This window comes from Vanessa tameamea, chromosome 17 (genome assembly GCF_037043105.1).
Source record: "Vanessa tameamea isolate UH-Manoa-2023 chromosome 17, ilVanTame1 primary haplotype, whole genome shotgun sequence".
Lineage (NCBI taxonomy): Eukaryota > Metazoa > Arthropoda > Insecta > Lepidoptera > Nymphalidae > Vanessa > Vanessa tameamea.
The window spans coordinates 7,826,015-7,849,314 of record NC_087325.1 but is presented as its reverse complement, the minus strand read 5'-3'; the positions used below and the strand labels follow the sequence as shown (position 1 = coordinate 7,849,314).

The 23,300-nt window shown below is 31.9% G+C and overlaps 1 protein-coding gene across 1 annotated transcript in view; it reads left to right on the top strand.

Moving 5' to 3' along the window:
* LOC113400488 (uncharacterized protein) overlaps positions 1-23,300 on the top strand; it is a 244,278-nt gene that overhangs the window by 193,551 nt on the left and 27,427 nt on the right. Inside the window, exons 2-4 of the mRNA XM_026640066.2 lie at positions 3,916-3,956; positions 14,029-14,145; positions 16,600-16,730. Coding sequence (XP_026495851.1) covers positions 3,916-3,956; positions 14,029-14,145; positions 16,600-16,730 — 289 coding nt within the window. The remainder of the gene's footprint in view (positions 1-3,915; positions 3,957-14,028; positions 14,146-16,599; positions 16,731-23,300) is intronic.

The following is a 23,300-nucleotide window of genomic DNA, read 5'->3' as shown; positions in this document are numbered from 1 at the left end:
TGACTGCAATAATTACACCGTTTTAATTATACAAACATCAAAATAGCGTATCACCGTTAGTTGGTTTTCATTCTCATGAAAATTTCATTTTCATGAGTGAGATCAGAAATACGAAATAATTTCTCTTGGTAGTAGGGCTTCGTGCAAGCCCGTCTGGGTAGGTACCACTTACTTATCAGGTATTCATACGCAAAACAGCAATATTTAGTATTTTTGTGTTCCGGTTTGAAGGGGGACTGAGCCAGTGTAACTACAGCCATAGGGGACATAACATCTTAGTTCTCAAAGTTAGTGACGCATTGGTGATGTAAGGAATGTTTTCTATTTCTTACAGCGCCAAGTCTTTGGGCAGTGGTGACCACTTACCATTAGGTGAACCATTTACCCGGCTTATTATCACATTAAAAAAAACTGAAATAATAACACTGGTGTTCTCAACTTTTCACAATGAATACATAGGTAAATGCAATGCGTAGAAAACAACCCAATTCGACTTTTATTGGCTGGATAAAAGGATTGATCAACTTTTATTATAAAAAAAAATGGTACCTTGGCTTAGTAATAAAAATAATCGTATTATTTTTTCCATGTGACTAGTATGGATAATTGTAATGAGAACGGAAACTTTTTAAACTAACAAGACTTGTAATATTCGTGTTTGTCACAAGTTCTGAAACATTATATTACGATCATTAAAACTTATTTAATTGTTATTGTAAGGTTAATATTTTATTTACTAATGTAATAATATAAAAAAAAATAGATATGTAACACAAATAAATATAAATATAAGTAACGGTATAAATCTATGGTAAGGTAAAGCATAACCAAGTAAAATAACATTATATATATCTGACTATATACATATTTGATGACTTCCGTGGTCGAGTAGTGTGTACACCGGTTTCCATGGGTACGCAACTCCCGAGGTCCCGGGTTTCGATACCCGGCCGAGTCGATGTAGAAAAAGTTCATTAGTTTTCTATGTTGTCTTGGGTCTGGGTGTAGTACCGTCCTTACTTCTGATTTTCCATAACAAAAGTGCTTTAGCTACTCACATTGGATCAGAGTAAATGTATGTGATGTTGTCCAATATAATATATTTTTATTTGTTTATTAAAATATTTAAAATATGGATTTATAAAGGCCGAAATGGCCCAGGTTAGAACGCGACCAAATTAACCGATTATTGCGGGTTCAAACCCAGTCAAACACCACTGAATTTTCATGTGCTTAATTTGTGTTTATAATTCATCACATGCTTGGCGGTAAGGAAAACATCGTCATGAAACCTGCACGTGTCTAATTTCAATGAAATTCTGTCACATATGTCACCAACCCGCATTAGAGCAGTGTTGCGGACTAAGCTCCATACATTTCCTCACAACAAAAAGGGAGAGGAGGTTTTAGCACAGCAGTGGGCAATTTACTTTACTTTTTAAAATATGTATAAAACTTTATACCATTTGCAGTTACACACTTGAACCTTGGATTCAAAGTGCAAAAATATTTCTAGAACGTATAAGACCACGTCTTATTGCCTCTATTGGTGACAGGAAGGCTTCATATTATATCGCTTCAAGAATCGAAATTGCGGTTCAACGAAATATGGTGCCTGCGTTCTTGCAAAAATTTTACACGGTCATGATTGATGCTCTTTCTAATGTTGATTTATATTAACCTATTTAAATTGTTTATATAAAAACGTATCTATTATAACAAAATGTTTTTCTGAAAGCTCAAGTTTCAAAGGCAGTATATTATCTTAAATGACAAAAAGCGTTGAATAAAAGTTAGTTTTTATAAACATTATGTTCGAGATAATCAATTTAAAAAAATATACTTTTAAGATTCTCGCCGATTCTTCTCAGAAACTATAGCTTGACCTTTATTTAGGACGGTGGATTAAAGGTGGAGACTTCGCGTGTTGTATTTCAATGCATAGAGCCCTGAGGAGAAAGGTCACTGAGGTAGCCTACCGTTCTTATCAAGGATTAGACTAGGAATAGTGCGGGCGACGATCTCTCTCGCCCTATGGGAGTTCAATTGAGTCACAACTCACAAGGAGCACAGCGACTATTCCCTTAACCCAATAATCCGATGGGACGGGAAATCCATTATTGCCTGACTTGGCGCTTGAACTTATTACCCCGGGATTAACAGCCGTATAAGCTAGGCACTAGGCTGTTATTGACAAACATTGTTTACATACATATACTGAATGATGAAATAATGAAACAAGAGTTAATTCGTGGTCTATTAAGCAGTTTAACGACTGGGATAGCTTTTAACAAGTTAAACACTATAACTAACCGAATCCTTTGAGAGTAGTTTGTTTGATCGGCTTAGTCACCAAAACTCTACAACTGAGTACCATGGACCTAAATTTCACCTAAGTCAACTTAACAAGTAAGTGATCGTGTAACTTTAGCTTCAAAGTGATTATTTCGTATGTGAACTTAATTAAGAAACGTTTTTCTCATATTCCGTTAAAAGGGTATATGTTATATTGTTGAATATTCCATTTCGATGAACTGTATTCATTTTTCCAAAATAATATAAACGAATATTCTTACTGAGACGATGTATTCGATTCGAAGAAAATTTACCGATACATTTAAAGCTCGTGTTATGAAATATGAAATAATAAGGAATATTATATATTACATTATATAGACTACTAGTTTCCACCTGAATGTAAGTGGGGTGGCGTGGTACAGGTGTTAGATTCTCTTTGTCCTTTTCGGAACCTCTGACGAAGTGTTTACAAATTTTCATGATGTTCGGTTTAGTAGTTAAGACATAAAAGCGTAACGAACAAACATTAATTTTTAATTTATGATATTCGATAGAATAAAGGTCTTTTAGATATAAATCGTTGATTTTCATACTTTATGAATATGTTTGTAAATAATGAATACGTTAAATTGATTGATAAATCAATAACGTTGCTGCTGAGTTTCTTTTCGGTTCTGATTTATTCGATTTCATTACTGTGGTAGATGCTTCAAAAGTGGATGGAAGCGCTATTTTAACTATTTAGATATATATTTTATAGTATAGAACTATATTTTTTTTAATAAAAATAATATTCCAATAAAATTAGGTAATAGTCTTAATATGAAAATAAAATTGTTTTTCACTAAAATGATGATATAATAATATTCATAAATATATTATCGTTTTCAACTATAGCCAAAATTTACATGTAGTTACCAACCGGTTTAAGTTATGGCTTAACTTAAAAACATGATTTAAATAAAATTGGCGCTGATGAGCCACTTATTTCTGGTATAATAATTTTGCAACTTGTAAATTTCCTTCAGAATAAATTCCTGAAGATTAACGAGACAACTGAAAATTCACTCCCGAACAAGAAGAATGATTATCCTATCTCAAAAGTTGTAGGAAGCGTTTATTCACGATTTAATTTTAATGAAACCATTTCAAATACATACATAATTATATTAATTTATTCTTAATATTTTTTTGTCAATGTAGCAATATATACTTTTTGTAAAGCCTAACTGAAAAAACTTCTAAACTAAAATAGATAAGAATTACAGAAGGTGCAGTGTATTTCCCATAGATTCTATTGCTTTAGTATATAATATTATATTACAAGTAGTAAGAGGTTAAGAGTGAAATAAAAAAGTTCCTCCCGACGTCCTATAATTATAACTTTAACGTTACATATTTCTGCATACAATTATGTCGTTTTGAAATAATAAGCATTTACATAAAATTAATTGTAATAAACAACCATGCTACGATTTCTAATTAATTTAATATTTATCAAAAGTTTTTAATAATATTATTTGTTTAAAAATAAGTAATCGTTAAGTGATTTTGAAAAAAAAAAAAACTCTGAAACTTATTTTTAAATTATTCATTATCGTTTTATTTCATTCTCAGGTGGCGGACCGAGCGGTTCTGGCGTGTCGGTTTCAACTCAGGTGAGAATACAAAAGGAAACTTTTAAACACAATCAACGTTTCGTCGATTCGAATTATAACTTTTCAGTTAATTATTTTTCCTGCATTTCATTAAAGTATTCACGACTCCGAGAATTAATAGAGACAAATGATTGAAATAGATATTTCTATTTAAAGCAAAAAGTTTAATCCATTAATAATGTTCTATGAAAACCATCTAGAGAAATTAAGAATAAATAATTAATGTTTTAGCTTTGACTGATGAAATAATTGAATCAATAAGTAACTTTGATTTTAGTGAAAGTGCGTATTGGGACACTAAATTAATCTTTATATACAAAGTTCACAGTTTTGTCATTAGGCAATATAGCCGCTGACGCAGCGGTTATATTGCCTACACTTTAAAATTATTATATCTTCGAATATATTCAATTAAATTACATGCTGTGAACGGCCATATTGATGTATATTAAATACACAATGTATTTAGTGTACTTAATTTGATAATGATTAAGCTGTATTGCTTAAAATCGCTTCGTATATAACCCATTATTTTTGGTAAAAAGTAAATGATATGTTTTTTTATTGTGAGCTATACCTAAGAGATAGACATATACCATCGCGGACATTTTGTAGACATTTCTAAGGTGTATAATACTGTATTAGATTATTTTGATCTATCTCGTACGGTTCAGCCAGCGTGTAAGACCGCATTAAAAAAACCGTATCATAATCCGTTGCGTAGTTTTAAATATCTAAGCATATACAGGGACAGACAGACAGCGGGAATACTATGTCGTGATTGAACTCGAAAATAGTCTAAGTGTAAACAGCTGTTCAGAGTGATGTATGACTCTTATGAATATATGTAAATTGGCATATGTAACACCTATTTGCAAATCTCTTACTTTGTCTACCCTAACTACTATTTATTAATATGTCTATGATGCAAAAAGTCTTTTGTTTACTATGGTTATTTGTATAAAATATATTCATGCTAACACTAACGCTATCCGCTTTCATCAAATAAACAAATATTAAAGTGAGAAAATAATATCTGTCAGTATCTGTATATATCTAAACGAACACTTGAAATAAAGTCGATACCAAAACATTGTTAAACAAATAAAAATAGTATCTGTTTTATTTAATAAGACCTTTCGTATCTCCGAAATCGTTAGCAGGTAGTTAAGTTGCGCTGTATCAATGGTATCGAAAACCGATAATGTTCGGAGTCCCTCGAGGATCAACCTTTGGGTCTATATTGTTCCTAATTTATATTAACAACATTAATATATTAGAAGCAAAATGGCTCGCCCGATCCGGGTATTTGCTAATGTTATTTGTTCTTAGTTTGTTTTATCTTAGCTAGATATAAAATCAATCATAAGAGAAACTTCAGACGATGTTAATTTGGTATATGACGGGTTTGATAGTCATGTTATGGAGATTTTTGAAACTAAATTTATATTAATTGTAAAGTAAAGTAAATTAAAACACCACAAAAACTTACAAATTATATAAAGTAAAATAGATCCAACCAAGCGATATATTGTGCAAATACGTTTTACGATACTTTCCGAGACTTTTCTCATGTTTCAAATATCCTATTACTCGTACTGTTCCAAGTTTCAAACAAAGTTTTAAATAAACAAGGTGACAGAAAAAGGAGAGAGTGATTTTTTTTTTTTTGTTGAAAATTATCAACGATTACGTAATCGTATCGCTTACGCACACATTGATTATTTTTATAGACTGAGTTATAAGTTGGAACGCGTTGGAATAAAGAAAATATATTTTGCAATCCTCTAAATATAGTTCCTCGAACTTTAAAATTAAAAAAAAATAGTCAGTACCTATTATTTATTACTGTAATAAACTCAGCGACATTCACCATGTATTATACTAACACTAGTTGTCCCACGCGTCTTCGTTAGCGTTAAGGGGATTTGTGGTCATGTGTTAGGCAAAAAAGTAGCCTATGTCCTACCTTGGAGTTCAAGTTTGCTTCATACCAAATTTCATCAAATTCGGTTCATTGGTTTGATAGTGAAAAAGGGACATACAGACAGACAGAGTTACTTTCACATTTATAATATTAGTATAGAAGTATACATTATAAACAGGGTTTATGCTGTGTTTGTTTTCTTCCAATCTACAACATCGTTATCAAGGTAATTATCGGTCCGAGCGCTATCCAAGTAAATGCTGCCAAAATTATAATGGACACACGACTATGCTGTATCTATATTATGACTAGCATACTATAATTGTCATAATGTTACTGATGATGATACATACTGTTAATACAAAATACTAACATAATAGATAATAAACTTAATTTATATAAATCTTAAGGACATGTATGTAAACCTCACCTAAACGGTTTTTTCATTTATTCATGTTAGGCGAAGGACGTCCACTGCTGGACATAGGCCTCTCCCAAAGATCGCCACAACGACCGGTCTTGTGCAGCTCGCAACCAGCGGCTTCCCGCAACCTTCACCAGGTCGTCGGACCTTGTGGGGGGCCTACCCACGCTGCGTTTTCGGGTCCGTGGTCGCCACTCGAGAACTCGTCGGCTCCATCGGCCGTCGGTTCTTCGAGCAATGTGCCCCGCCCACTGCCACTTAAGTGTGGCAATTCTTCGGGCTATGTCGGTGAACTTAGTTCTTCTGTGAAATCTTACTTAAGCGGTTGGATAGATTTTAATAAAATAAAAAAACCGGCCAAGTGCGAGTCGGACTCGCGCACGAAGGGTTCTCTGCCATAATCTTTAAACACGGCAAAAATTACGTTTGTTGTATGGGAGCCGCCTAAAATATTCATAGTGATTTCGGAAAATGAACTTTGAAATTAAAATAGTAAACCTCATTTGTCATAATTATCATTTTGGCGTTTCAGCCTTTCTTCCTTTCCATTGATGATATAAATTCAGCATTTGAAAACATCATAATAAAAATAGGATAGCAAAAGTCACACGTGTTTGCCTATTTATGTTTTTACGTTGCAAAAATAAATAACAATAACGAAAACACAACTATAGTAAAGGCTCTCGTAGATATTTTATTTCATAAAAAGGATATCATATTATTTTATCTGAACTTGCTCTGTAAGTTCGTTTGTGTAATTCGTTTTCATCGTTATGATGTAAGTTTTATATTTATCGTATAAAACATCCAACAGAAAAACAGAACAATAATGTATTCAACTCTTATACTTAACAATAAATATTTTTTACGTTTTTTTCGCGAAGGCAATAATTGGAAGAGCCGAGGCTGTGTTTCTTGTTATTCTAGTAATAACAAATGTATGTTTTCGTTTCCACGTGTGTTACCGTTCATATTGATGGTAAACATATTTTAACTACAATCACAACCGACATAAAATCATAGTTTCCAAGATTGGCTCACTGGCGATGTAAAAGGTACGCCACTCCGAGGTCCCGGGTTCGATTACCGGCCGAGTCGACGTAGAAAAAGTTCATTAGTTTTCTATGTTGATTGTTGGTTGTGTCTGTGTTACCGTCGTTACTTCTGATTTTCCATAACACAAGCGCTTTAGCTACTTACATTGGGATCAGAGTAATGTGATGTTGTCCAATATTTAAAAAAAAAGAGAGGTAGTTAAAATATCTTACAATGACAATGTGTTTGGGAGTCGGTGACGATGTTTCACTAGGTAGCGCATTTGCCAGTCCACGCATATACTTTCTATGATTAAAAAAAAACATTAATGTTTTAAAATATATAACGGCGTTTTAATGGAACGTTGAATTGACTTAGTTTATTAGTTATTTCAAAAAAGAAAACATTTCCTTTGCATTCGTTTTGATGAAACAACTTTCAAAAGCTAAAATTTGTAACTGTACTCTAGTTAAATTAATATCACCATCCAAAACTAAGAGCAAAATAATGTTCCGTTTCTCGAGAGGACTATGGAGTTGGTCCACTAAGAGGGCAGGAGTTTTCCAAAGTTTACTTGCACTTTAAGTAACTTGGTTTATATGAGCAAGTCACGTTGCAGTAATTTAATATATTATGTTCGTAGAGCTTGAGTAAATAAGGTTCTTAGGAAAACATTGTTACTTTTATCTTTTAAAGCAACATTTTACATCTTGACACGTTGTTCATACACATGAAATATCTTAAATTGAGAACATAAAGGTATTAATTATACAAAAAAGATTGTGCCAAGCTAAATTCATGACTACAGTTTAAAAAGCAATATCGATCTCACAAGTGAACTAAAAAAAAAAAAATGTTGTATAATCAAATAATCCTTTAATCATTATTTTCATTTAATAAATACAAGTACATATATATTTTGATAAAGTATTGCAATTTGTATTGACAAATCAGTCGTATTTAAATATGACGTGATTAAATGTAAAATATTTTTCTCATTCTAAAAAGATCTTTTATAATATCTGAAATGGAAGATGAATTTAAATTTTGCTAATTGAAAACGATATGCAAATAAGGGCTTTGCTATTTTATTAAATTACTGGGAAACTGTAACGGTTAATGCAGAATTTCCTTTGAGTATTTATTTCTTAGAAGATAAATTGAAGTTAAAAATCATTCGAACTTGCCACATTTCTAGTTATTTTTCAAGTTAATAGTTTGGAATTTAAATATTTGTCTTAAAAACGGTGACGATTTTTTTAAATATGTGATTGATCTAAAAACAGTGCATTGACTTGGTGGTAGGGCTTTGTTCAAGCCCGTTTGGGTCAGTACTACCCACTCGTTATCATAGTCGTCAAGCAGCAATACTTGGTATTTTTGTGTACCGGTTTGAAGGGTGATTGAGCCAGTGTAACTACAGGCACAAGGGCCAAAACAACTTAGTTCTTACGGTTGGTGGCGCATTGGCCACGTACGGAATGGTTAATATTTCTTACAAAGCTATTATTTATGGGCGGTGGTGACCACTTACCATCAAGTGACCCATATGCACGTAGCCAACCATAAAAAAAAGATGTACATCGATGAAGTAACACTTTTTACAAGTTTTTTTAGTAAATTTAGGGTATTTATCAGTAGTTTTTGTATGTGACTACTCGTTTAAGACGTTAATTTAAAATATTACTTGTGATAAACGAAACGTTCATAAAAAGGCACAACAACAACTTATAAAATATACGTCTAAAAATAGTATATCGAAAAATAGGTCAAATATTTAAATTTCAAGATAGAACACAAAGCCCGTGCTTCACTTTTGTTCTTCAATCTTACAAGGATTTAAATAGTTATAAAACTGTCTTGAAGTATTTCAATGAACATCGAGATTTTTAAAATCTTCAATAGACGTAGTCTTTTATTTTATCAGTTTCTTGCGGAGCTAAGACAAATGAAGTTTGAGAAAACAGTTCAGAATCTTTCAGTTACAGTTTTCCAATAGTTAAATTATTAGTTTCTATCTATCTACCTCATGTTGAACTACTATTTTCATTGTTATTTTACGTTTCCGGTTCCTAAAGAAAGTGATAGGATATAATTTCTACTTCTCTTTGAAATAAGGCAATAACCAGTAACGTCAACCCATACATATATTCTATGAAACGGACGTGCATGATTAAAATTCAAATATATATAGCGAAATCACGGCTAATTACTTTTAGCATGGCTTAAACAAAACATAACGCTTACATTACATGGAAGCTATCACATTATAATATATAACAAACAAAACTGGTTCAGGGAGATATTATCTGTTCAGTTATTTTGATCTAGTTTAATTAAAACTATTGATTATTGTCCTCGATCAACATTTTGTTCAAATTATTCGAGATGGAAAAACGGTTAAAAATGAATTAATACATCCTTTTAAAAAACAGTTAATTCCGCAATACTTCGACAAAAGGTCGGAGCGATTAAAATTCAAAATCGAGATAAAAATACGTACAAAAGTGGAACAGAAACATGCTCGTACGGATTTCAAAAGATTAATGGAAGGTCTTGTTACTACAGAGTAGAGATTAACGGAGAAGAGCGATTACCCCATAACAAGAGTCAGTGGATGTAAGACTAGTCGTTTATTTTAGAGTTATGCGAGATTTTGGACACATGTGTTTTGAAAACGTACCGAGAAGTCATTCATTAATACATAAAAAAGGTAATGTAAGTTCGTGTATTACTTAATAAGAAGCCGGTTTCATTAAAAGGGTTTTTAAAAAAAAATATATTCTAGTCTAACTGATTTTCCAAACCAAAACGAAACGGCTATTCTTAAAAATAGAAAGCGATAAATTATAGCAAAACGGTTAAAATCAAAGGACTTAAAATAAAATAAAAATATTAAAATACATTTTTACATGTAGAAACATCGCCCTAGTTTTTTTTTTTTAATATTTTTTACGGTATAAGTGAATCTTACAAGGACTCCTTAGGCTAATTCAAATCAACTTATTCGTGTAGTTTCGAGCAGAGAATTGAGTTGCACATTTTCATTAAAATAGCTACTAAATGAAGTTAGGTATTTTATTTGAAACGACTATCGGTCTGAACTTTGATCTGCGCTTAATTGCTTTCAACGCTTAGGATAATGAAATGTATTGCTTATAATATAATTACATATTTAAACTGCATTAAAAAGTGACAGCCTATAATTAATATCCCGCTGCCGGACAAAGAACTTTACTGTGAGAGAGCTTTCTCCCTTGGAGATTATTCCATCACTAGAAGAAAACCCGGTTTCACTCGGCGAAAATAAATAAAACTAAACAAATACGGTTTATCATTTACTTTTCATTTTGAGCCGAGATGTCCCAGTGGTTAGAAAGCGTGCATCTTAACCGATGATTTCGGGTTCAAACCCAGGCAGGCACCACTGAATTTTCATGTGCTTAATTTGTGTTTATAATTCATCTCGTGCTCGGCGGTGAAGGAAAACATCCTGAGGAAACCTGCATGTGTCTAATTTCAACGAAATTCTGCCACTTATGTATTCCGCCAACCCGTATTGGAGCAGCATGGTGGAATATTCTTCAAACCTTCTCCTCAAAGGGAGAGGAGGCCTTTAGCCCAGCAGTGGGAAATTTACAAGCTGCTAATGCTAGAACAATGCTAAAATTTACTTTTCATATAACATATAACTTTTTCAAAAAGATCAATATATCAATCTTCAACGAAAACGTCAAAGATGGCCGCCTGTTGAACTGCCATGTCAATGAATTTGATGTTGTGTCGTGTGTCATTCTCGGATAAATGTTATCGACGAAAAAAAAAATTTTTTTTAACGATCTATAATTGGAGATAGGTTCTGTGTAGGATCAGGTCTATCGTAGACCTGCACGAAATTATTACTGTAGATTATCTACTGTGGGTTGGTAGATCACGTTTTATACTGTAATACTAAGCTTTATTCATCACAAGTAACGGAAGAGTTAACACTTGTAGTCTTATTTAATCTGCATAAGAATCTTTACTTAATTTCGAACGTGAATTAGAGGTAGGACTTACCTGATGGTAAAAATAAAATGATTTAGATAATATAAAGTAATAAAACTGAAATAGAACATTTTTTTACAAGCACCCTTACACCGTAACACAATTAACATCGTAATATTAAGGTAGGTACAATATGAGATGTGTGCGTACACATCTATATTATCTAAATTATTTTATTATTGACTACGAATAGAGGTGAGGTGCACATCTCTGAATATAAAATCAAATTTTCGTTATTGTAATATTAAAAAGTACGCACAAAACAGTAGTGTTCAAACTATACTAGCAAGAAACATTGTTTAAGTTTAAGAACAATTTAAAACTCGCGAAAAACTAAACTATATACATAAAATGTAATAAAATTGCAATTAATTCCTAAAGAGCTATTAAACTTAAGTCATTTCGTTAAATTCACAGCAAACTTCACAAAGGTTTATCCTTTGTTCATTGTCTCCGTTTATTAATTACTAATAAAACACTTTAATTGGTTTTCGTTATTTTACTATATTATACACTTAATCTATACTAATCTAAACTAATAATATAAACAACAAAGTCTGTTTTTTTTTCACTCTACTATACTAAAAGATTGGGAATATTTTTTCAAACAATTCTGTGAATTTTCATTCTATCTGATGACATGACAACATGACAGTGATGCTATCATATAAAAAAATACTTATTAAAATAATTATATAACAAAAAAAAAGCATGAGTTTTTAATTCGTATTCTATACCTATCGTTCATTGAGTTGAATTTTTATAAGATTTTTGTTAGGACGTACATGAAAACTGTGTACCGTGCAAAATATCGTGAACTATTTATATCAGTCATAAATTTTCTTAAAAATGCAGTTTCTGGTTATGCAATATCACCAGAAGATGTGTCAACAAGCCCTAAAATATAAAAACGGACAAAACAATAGCAGCGCCCGATATTTTGCGCTCAACTAAGAACATGTTAAGAAACGACTTTTTACAATTCATGAGTTTTTAAATGTGGACATTCCTTTTATGATATTCAGTATTAGCTTACGAGAATGCATTATGATTATATTTAGCATATTGTCCGTACAAAAAGCCGGACAAAGACAAAAATTTGAATGGACACGTCTGTAAAAAACCTAGTAAAACCGCCTTATACATAACTGGCAATTTAAATGAAATGCATGTTGCGCCCGCCTGAGTAGTTCACCACCACTCATCAGATATTCTACCGTCAAACAGTAGTACTCAGTATTGTTCTGTTCCAGTTTGATGAGTGAACCAGTGTAACTAAACAGTACGAGGGACATTACAACTTACTTCCCAAGATTGGTGGCACATTAGCGATGTAAGAAATGGGTAATATTTCTTACAACCTTTGTCTATGGGCGGTGGTGACCACTTACGATCAGGCTTTACCATAATAAATAAAATGTTGACCAGTCGCACTGTTTTAAATGTAATAATTTAAAAATAAAATTCACATAAAATTTTACATCTATTGAGATGTAAAATACATCTATTGAGATGTAAAATTATGTTGTAAACAATCCATAAATTTAGCTGATTTCGCGGAAATATAAAAATATTGCTATCTCTTTTTTGTGTACGAGATTAAAATGGATACGAAGACTGCTAAATTAGTTTATTGATTGTCAAACCAGAACCAGTCGCAATGACAAACGGCATAATTATTCTAAACATTTACAGATGAAGGAGTGTTATTTATCAATCTCATTTTGAATGTTAATAAAATATAAAACATTTTACTTCGTTAGCAAAATAGCTTGAACGTGAAAGCAATTAATTATATTTGCATTTTGTAATTGAATGTCAGATGTCATAAAAAATGACAAAGGTGAACCGGGTGCAACTCGGTAAATAAATTATTCAAAATTTATGTTGAGTAAAGTTTCAATTATTTAATATTGCATTTAATGTTCTATGACACTTGTACCACCATTATTGCACTATATGAAAATGAACTTATCGTTTCATCTTTCTTTCTTTGGTTGCATTTTGAAATAAAACGAATTTTTCATTGAGATTTTATTGAAGAATGAAAAGTATGAGCGAAATTTCAACTCAATCGATGTGGTGCCTCGAAAATTACATAACCAATCGTAATTGTATAATAAATTATAGGTACCGCCCACTCATCAGATATTCTATCGCCAAATAGCAATACTTAGAATTGTTGTGTCTAGCTTGAAGGCTGAGTGAGCGTCACTGTAGACATGAGGGAGACAACATCTTATTTCTCAACTTGCATTGGATTATTAAGGAATGGTTAATATTACTTACGGGGTTTCTCCCGCCTAACTATGTCATCAAAAAAGAAGTCGTATAAACGTAGCAAGAAGTCAATGATTATTTATTGTTTTACTTGTTATTGGTACAGGACAAGTATGATAAAAGCATTTGAGTTATTTGCTTCTTGCTGAAATTATGTATTATATTCTCTACGAATTATTTTTTTCTCAGTCTTTTCAGATAAAAATTATGATATAGGATTTTCAATATTTTATAATTTTGAAACATAATTTCTTAGATTTCATTTAAATCAAAAATGAAAATTGTTTATTAGTACGATGATTTATAGCCAATGATCCATCGAACTGTATAAAAGTAACAGAATGTTAAATTTCCGACAGGCGGACATAGCGCACTCAGCGAAAGGCTACGAATCTGAGGATGAAAACGCGGGCAGAAAGCGGCAGAAGGCCAACGACGACCGGCCAACCAGCAAGACCACAATGTACTCTAAACAGGTATAAACCGAACATACACATTATATACAAGACACTTTCATTGGTAATATAATAAAGCATACATCGCCAACGTGTGACATCATGAGGTGTCCATTGCCTGTAATTACAACAACTCACACATAAAGAAATACAAATTTGACAATAGTTTTATGAGTGTGTGCCTCATAATATGTTTTTGCATAGTTGACTAGTTTATTTTCGGTCCGGAAAATCGGTAAGGAAGATACTATCAATGAGTAAGTACCCTCAACATTGCACAACATTGAAGAATTTCTGAACTAGTGACATGACATCCCGTTATTTGGTTATTGTATTTGAAATTATATATATTTCTTCCTTCCCAGTATTGGTAGATGAAAGTGAGCACCAGTTCCTTACCCTCAGGTGGTTATTTATTTTATTAAGGTCTTAAGTAAAATGTTGTGTATACAGTTAAATGTACTTTAATATGTGAATTTTGCATTCGATTTGTAAATATTTGATAAAGTTTCGGAAAATATGTTAACACGTTTTGTCTTTTACGAGCATCTCGAACTCAACACGGAAAATGTGTCCGAGTATTTTCTACATAACAATCTTTTACGATATATGCGAATATAATATCTTGAAATTCACGAGATACTGAATTCCAAAGTGCTCATAAAATGTTGACGTAATATTTTAAGGTCGATACAAAACATTGAACAATTGGATGTAGAAGTGCCGCTTAACCGGAACTTATTCAGTTTCTCTCAAGTATTTAGTCACTTACTACTACAAGCAACATGACCTGGAATTTAAAGTGTAAGCACGTTAAACTTGCGTCACTATGGCAGTTACACACTTTTTTATTTGTATTAAAATATAATAGTTTTAATTAGTTATAGTACGGACGTTTGAATATTGAGATAGAGATGATCACGTTGCGCTTAGTTGATATGGATTTGTACAAGCCTGTTCTGGGAGTTTATTACTAACTTATCGAACAGAAATACCTAGTATCTTTTTATTCTGATTTGGTGGGTGTGTGAGCTAGAATAACTACAGCCATGCGAGACATATAATCCAGGTCCAATGTTTGGCGTTTGTAAGTAGACGTAGAGTCTGCCTGCTTTGCCTACAATTGATACGAATTTTAATTTGAACCCAATTAGATTACGTATCATGAGATTGATAAATATGAACATGATACAAATTATGCCTTAACTACAAATTAATATTGCACATATGAATGACATTAAAAAAAAAGTTGTATTCACGAGGATTTGTAGTAATCACATCTAGCGATTTGTGAAACTTAACCTTTTTTAATTAAAACTAAGAACGTTTTCTTTACTTTTATTTAAGAAATGTTATTGCTCACAAAATTGTAACAAAAGGCGACCTAAATGCCTGAAGGCAAAAAGGCGGTGCTCCAAACAGAACATATATACGTAATATTATTATACAATGAAGTAAAAATATAGAAAGAAACAAACGATTTAATAACGAAAGGTTTTAATTTTATAAAAAATATAAAAATTATTGTCGTACTCTTTTGTATTCTACGGTTTTCTAAACTATCCTTATACAACATATCATATTATGAAACCGAACGTTGTATAAACATTCTCAATCATGGCAACACAGAGTAATATCTGTTATTTCAGCGAGCAGTAACGGGGTTGATGGATGACTTTGATAAACAGTGCAAGAAGCCAAAAATGAGAATGAGCTGTACGGTACAATATACCACCTAATAATAATATTTATAGGGATCAACTGATTTATTAAGATGAATATTATATGGGTTGATTTTATTAGATTATTTATATATTTTTTTTTAATATTAGCCATTCCTTAGAACATGAATGCGATACCGAGCTTTGGAACTGATATGCCTATTGTTATGGTGGCTCATTGGCGGTAGAATATATCAAAGCCTAGAATTACGAATAACATAAATCTATTTTAACGTAAGGAACTAATTTGATACCCTAATTGGTGGCAGGGCTTTGTGCGAGCCCGTCTGGGAAGGTACCGCCTACTCATCAGATATTCTACCGCCAAACAACAGTACTCAGTATTGTTGTGTTTCGGTTAAAAGGGTGAGTGAGTAACATCTTAGTTCGCAAGATTGGTGGCGCATTGGTGATGTAAGGAATGGTTACTATTTCTTACAGCGCCATTGCCTATGGGCGGTATTGACCACTTAACATCAGGTGACCCATTCGAACGTCCACCTACCGATATCATAAAAAATATATTAAACGATTATACAATTATTGTTATTGATTTGTAGTTTGTTTTTGATCAGATGTAATATAGTCTCTGTTGAAGCAAAAACTTTTTTACAACATATTTCTGAAGGAATATCTGTACGTACTTTTTTATGCAGATATTAATTTTTAAGAATATTACGGTGCATTTCCATTCATATTTGTCGTCAACTTATTACAATTAGAATATGCTTCCAAGGATTTTATTGTTATACAGGAGTTCCGAGAGCAATATTGTATCAACAACAAGCAATTGGACTTGCTGGAACTGGAGAAGTCCAAGAAGGACAGATTCCTCGGATGCCTGTCGCAGTACCACATCGAGAGTCCATGCTCACGAGCAAATAGGTATGTTAGCAGAAATATATTTTATAATGCAATATTCATAAAATTATATTTTATATTTAATAAATAGAAATGTGAATTAATTATTCCATGTGTTTATTAAGTCTAATACATTCCTACACGACTGTAAATATAATTGTCCCACGGTTGTACATAAATCTTCTCTCCCTTTTGAAGTACCTAACTCCTTTGGAGATAATCATTATCACGACTTCAAACATATGGAGAAATCACCTCGATATTTCTCTCTGGAGACTCTCGGACACATTCTATGTTGTTCGTCAAATATCCTTTATTAATATAATCGTCGTAACTCGTGTTATTCTCCGACTACGATTTTTGCCCTTCGTTCGTATTTATATAACGTTTGCATTTGAAAGGATATTATTTTGTTTTCTGCCTGTATCAAATACAAATGTATAATACTCGTATATATTTATAAAAAAGTATGCTACTATAATCTCAAAACAAAATGTATTTTTTTTTCGTCTGAGTTATTATTATTTCGAAGATTTCCTACAATAAAAAGAATTACTTATCATCATATCAAAATATTCATAAAACCTATTTGCCTTTTTACATATATAGTACACACATCAAAGTATATAAAATATTCCTATTTCCTGCACAACGTAATCCGATTACATATGAATAATTACCTCATCGAAACGTACCATTTTATATGTATATAAATAAGAAATAAGATGATTTTTAACCGACAATTCTGTGTTCAAATCCAGGTAAGCACCACTGAAATTTCTTGATTATCATTCAAAATGTGTGATCATAAATAAGCTCGTATTCCACGGTAAAGAAAAGCATATGAAAGATTGCATGTGTCGGATTAAATTCTGATACATTAATATGTACCCGTATCGGAGCGATGTGGAGACATAAACTCCTAAGATATATACAATTATACAGACTTACTTATTTACTTAACGTATGATATAAAACATATAATTCACATGAAATTAAACTAGAATTCAAATAATTCTAAGAACTTTATTCTAAGAGCTGTTGCGACGATGCAATTTAATTTTAAATCGTGGGTTCATATCTTTTGATATAATCATTTAAAAGTTAACTTTGTTTAATTTGCTAACTTCTCTTAGTCTCCATAATTTCATTATATTGTAATGAATGTTAATTAAGAATAATACTAAGAATATTATAATACTAAGAATAAACATCTTTACAATTAATTTTATTAAATACTTATTATACGCCTACAAATTTTAAATTACCTTGGAATAATTTCCTTTATATTAGTTGTTTTTAATTGAATTAATTTACCTTATTTGCATTATAATAATCAAATCGAAAGCTATTAGACGACAAATGAACCCCTCATTTACTTATTACTTATAGTATTATTTTGGTACTTTAACAAATATTCACCATACTTTGACTGGCATAACTTCCGCGAATATCTTGAGACAAATACCAATTTGAGTCTCTCGGTTAAAACAAAAGAAGAAATAGATTTTGCGTGCCTTTAAATCACAAACCTGATGCAGTTGGCTGCTTGGACACCCATGTTGAAGACATCCACAAATACTACTATTGCAGTGAAGAACAAAATTGCTGAGAAACGACGTCTTAGCAGAGTCTGGCAACTATCACATAGGCAGTCTAACGTAACAAAGCTTAACCGAGCCATTAAAGAGCTAAAAAATCTTCTTTCAAGCACTATGAATAAAGTGGTTAAACAAAGACATGAAAGGATGTCCCCTGATGGTCACGGATGCCATAACCTTTGAACGACAACAAAGAACCTCCGCAGCCTCAAACGTATTCTCCTCCATTTAGATCAGGTTGGGCGTGAACAGATCTTGAGCTACACAGAGCACCCTGGTTTGCCCGCAACTGTAATCCACTAATACTGAGTAATCACAACTGTCTCAGAAGAGGCCAATCAATATTCAATAAAAATATGCCAATAGATTGGCTTACTACCCAAACCGCGTATCACACGACCAACTACTCCCGAATCAAATTAATGGACTGAAGAGGTCTGATGTGCTGCTGGAATAAGAGGAATTAGAACAATGGCGCTCTCTCGCCAAAAATTACAATCTGTCTACCCATCTGCTTATATTCCTGCTGATTGCAGATTATTATTATACATTCAGAAATAAAAAAATATTTTATCATCATTGCCAAGCATCAAAAGAACTAAGATTAGTTATATTGAATAAAACTGGTTTTCTCACCCTTTAAACGTGTAGGGTAAGTACCCCGATGAGGTAGCACATCTTATAACCAATATTAGGAATATTCTTGAGATTTTCACGAAATGACTTTCCTCATATATGAAATTATTTTCTACAGCGGAGGCATATAAGATTTTCTTATCATCGTATACCATGCGTACTACGTATGTGATTATCTTGTTCATATAAAATAACCTGTTCGCGAGTACGATAAAGAATCAGGGAAAAACCTTTGGAACATATTCTTGTTAAAAATCAAGTCACCCATGAGGCCTTCCAACGACCGATTCATGCAAAACATGGTTCTACCGACTTATATCGTTCACAGTTTTGTGGAGAAGTTGAAAATTATTAGCCTCAAGTCAACAATAAATCGCTTCTGTTCAAACGTTTTATCTGTCACGTGGAGATGAATAGGGCAATTGGGACGAACGAGATAAGAAAGGGATCATCGAATTAAACGGTTTTCGGCTCCAAGCTTAGCCTTGTTTTTGTTTTGTATATCGCTTAACTACTTTTAAGAAAACAAAGTCATTTATTGGGGGATTATTTTGATACGTATTGTATGAGTAAAACATTAAGATTTCTATTACTTGTTTTACATATTTGTAATTGAACACTCTGTCTTGAATAAAATTACATTTTAGGTAAATCTATGCAAATCACTAATACTCACGAACATTTACGGTTTGTAACTGTATATTTTATAATTAAATAAATAAAATGAACCCTGTTTTATTTTAACCATTTCTGTTTTTTTTTTTTATTAAATAACAATATTGTAAAGTTTTTGAATATCCGACGTTATGTTGACACAGACAAGCTAGAATATACGGCTGCAAAAAGGTTTACCCATTTCGCTTAAAAAAAAATGTATAAAACATTTACACTGTACAAACTCCACACAAAATTCGCTGCTTTACTAATCCAGTACATACACGAAATTCCTGGTATGGAACACATTAAATAAATAATACTTACCTCACATCTAACAATTAAATATATACTGTTGATAGATTGTTATATTTAGATAATACTGTTCGACTAACATTAAATCCACCTAACAATAATCCGTAATAAATTTATAAGCCACATCGTGCTGTTAAAACAGCCGCTTAGTGAGGCAAGAGTTGTAATTTCGCACTGGACTCTTTACGCTATATTTGCCAGTATATTTAATGGTAATTAAATATAAAATATAAATATAAAAATTGCTAGAATAAAAAATATATAAGTATTTAAATAACTTATTTTCAGGTAAAGCCTTTATAAGAATTATACTGTGAAAGAAAATCGTCAATAAGTTCGTCCCTCAGTCTTAATACTATTAACAAAGGGAGAGAATAATAGAATATTCAGTTCGTTTCCTTAAGATTTCCCAAGGACCCATTTATTGAGAAAATCTATTAAGGGTCAGATACACGACGCATAAAGACTTTTTACCATTTAAGTAAATTAACGGAACGATTTATTTCGTGAGAGGAAATGTTTAAGTGTTTCATTAAACCGAGCGTTCTGCTATAAATTAAATGAGTTTAATGGTAGAGGAATGGAAAATTATGGCATGTTGTTAAATTTACACGATTATATTTATTTGTAATTTGTTCCTTTGCAGTATGTAGAGTATACGCGTCATTTAAATATTTTTAGATATACTACATAATACGAGTTTTATTACAAGTATTTTAGATAGACTACATAATACGAGTTTTATTACGTATTTATTTTCGATGCTGCATTTGAACTAACCCGATTCCTTGCTGATGTTTTCCTTTGTTAAAGCTTGTTATTAAGAGATTGCTTATAGCAATAAGACCGCCTTCGTACACCTAAAATTTAACTATTTACTAACTAAACTAAACTAAAGTATTTAACTGTCCTTTTATGTATTTGGTGGGCAATAAAGATTTGTTTAATTTCTTTCTTTGTGTTATTACGTATATATATTAAACGTTTTTTTTTATCTACTGATGTATATAACTAAATAATTGGTTTGTATGTGTGTATACGCGCTATCGAGATAAAGCCTTAATTATATACGAGCAGTGGAAACGAGTTAGGTTTATAAATTTTATACACGAGGTTAAATTAATTGTTTTCAAAGCAGGACCGCATCAATCAAGTGGGTACGATTTGGCCGCACGTTGCGCCTTTTTTAACCTACTTCATAAAACAAGGAGTTTTCTAAATTGGATGTTTAATTAATTATTATATATATTTTTATTCATATATGTTTGGGCTTAATTCCGATATATATAAATTGTCAAAATGGCTGCTATTGAAACGGTTCTTTTTTGGGAAATATTTTTTTTATCTCCAATAATTGAAATAAAACACGAAAAGAAGTTTTGAACTACGAGTGATTATCTAAGCGGCTGATTATTATGCTAGTCCGTATTTTCAACAAAATCGTGTGCGAAATTTTAAATCATTTAATTCGGTGGGACATACAAATAGTGACATTAAATAAAATCTAGACACATAAACGTAACAAACCTCTGTCACAGTGTAACAGTTAAATAGGAAAGTAGGATTATAGGAAGAAAGGATACCTTGACTTGGTGATAAATAAATAATGTAATAGAATATCTTTTCATCTTTTATCAACATTATTTATTATTGAAGATAATCAACACAAGCAATCATTACTCTACTAGAGACTAGTATACGTGAAAGTTAATAGAAAATACTTTACTTGGTGATAGGGCTTCTTGAAAGTCCGCCTGGGTAGATACAACCTTTTAATATATTCTATCGCCAAACAGCAATATTGTCTGTTCCTGGTTAAAGGATAGTTTTACATACATTACCAACCTGTTAATTTCCCACTGCTGGCCTAAGGCCTCCTCTCCTTTTTGAGGAGAAGGCACGCTGGTCCAATGCGGGTTGGTGGAACCACATGTGGCAGAATTTCATTGAAATTAGACACGTGCAGGTTTTCTCACGGTGTTTTCCTTCACCGCCGAGCACGAGATGAATTATAAACACAAATTAAGCACATGAAAATTCAGTGGTGCTTGCCTAGGTTTGAACCCCCAATCATCATTTAAGATGCACGCGTTCTAACCCCTGGGCCATCTCGGCTCTTAAAGGATGGTTGAACCAGTGTAACGAGGGATATAATATAAAATCTAAGTTCCCTAGTCGGTGGCACATTGACAATACAGGAATGGTTAATAATGGTTAATATAATATTTTGGTGGTGACCACTTACCATCAGATTTCTCATCTGACAGTCTGCCTATGTTTTTTTTTTTATATTAAAGATACAAATATAGCGGTTTCACAAATAATTGGACTGGGACACAACAGTTTCGTTTAACATCCATTAATTCTTGATGTCGCAAATGTTTTCAACTTTGTCAATTATTTCCCGTAATTTGTAACGTTTTTGCCCACGTGGCTCATTCATACAATCATTTATCATATTCATACTATTTCAAATACACAAATAGTTTAGACTTTTTTTTTTTCATTAAAGAGAAACAATTGAACAAAGGGCTGAAAATACAATTAATTAAAAAAAAAATATATTGTGAAAGAGTATTTAAAAACAATCTTATTAATTCAAAATTATAATATCATATTTATATTAAACAAATAAACGTAGTTTCTTTACAAAACACGACCGCATAGATCGGTCGTAAGAATGCTAGCAGAATTTTCCAATTGAATTTATCGATGAATATAATAAATATATCGATACGATCGATACAGAGTATCGACTCTGACCAATAAATTAACCAACCCTATATTCATATTAATATATTAATAATAAGAATATAATATATGAAATGTATTTTTGGAGCTTCTGATATGGACATTATGATATATTTCGTGATTGAGCCCCACCTAATAGTGCTGTAGCTTGCTAATATATGCGACGGAATAAAACATTTGCATACTATATAATTATAATATATATTTTTATGAATATGAAATAAGGATCGTTTACAGACACACAATCAAACTAGAAGGGAAGAAATCGATAACGTAAGAAAGTTTAAAAGAATAGTATTAGCTGAAATAGGTTCGACGCGGGGAAGGAATAGTTCCAATGGATAGACCAATGCGTCAGCTATTAATTATTTCCACTTATATTTGCAAAGTCAATATTCATTCTGAATCGCACTTACGTTGTGTTCAGTAGAAAATCATATAAAGGCGTCAACCAAAAAAATTAATATTCTGGTCCTTAGTGTAGACATTAGACCATAGCGAATTAAGAGTTCGAATTAATTAAAAAGCCAATAGAACACACTATGCAACCGTAACTTTAATCTTCATGCATATTTTCTGTTAAGTATATTACTTGATCTAAGCAAATATTATTGAAGAAGATATTATGTTAAGGGAC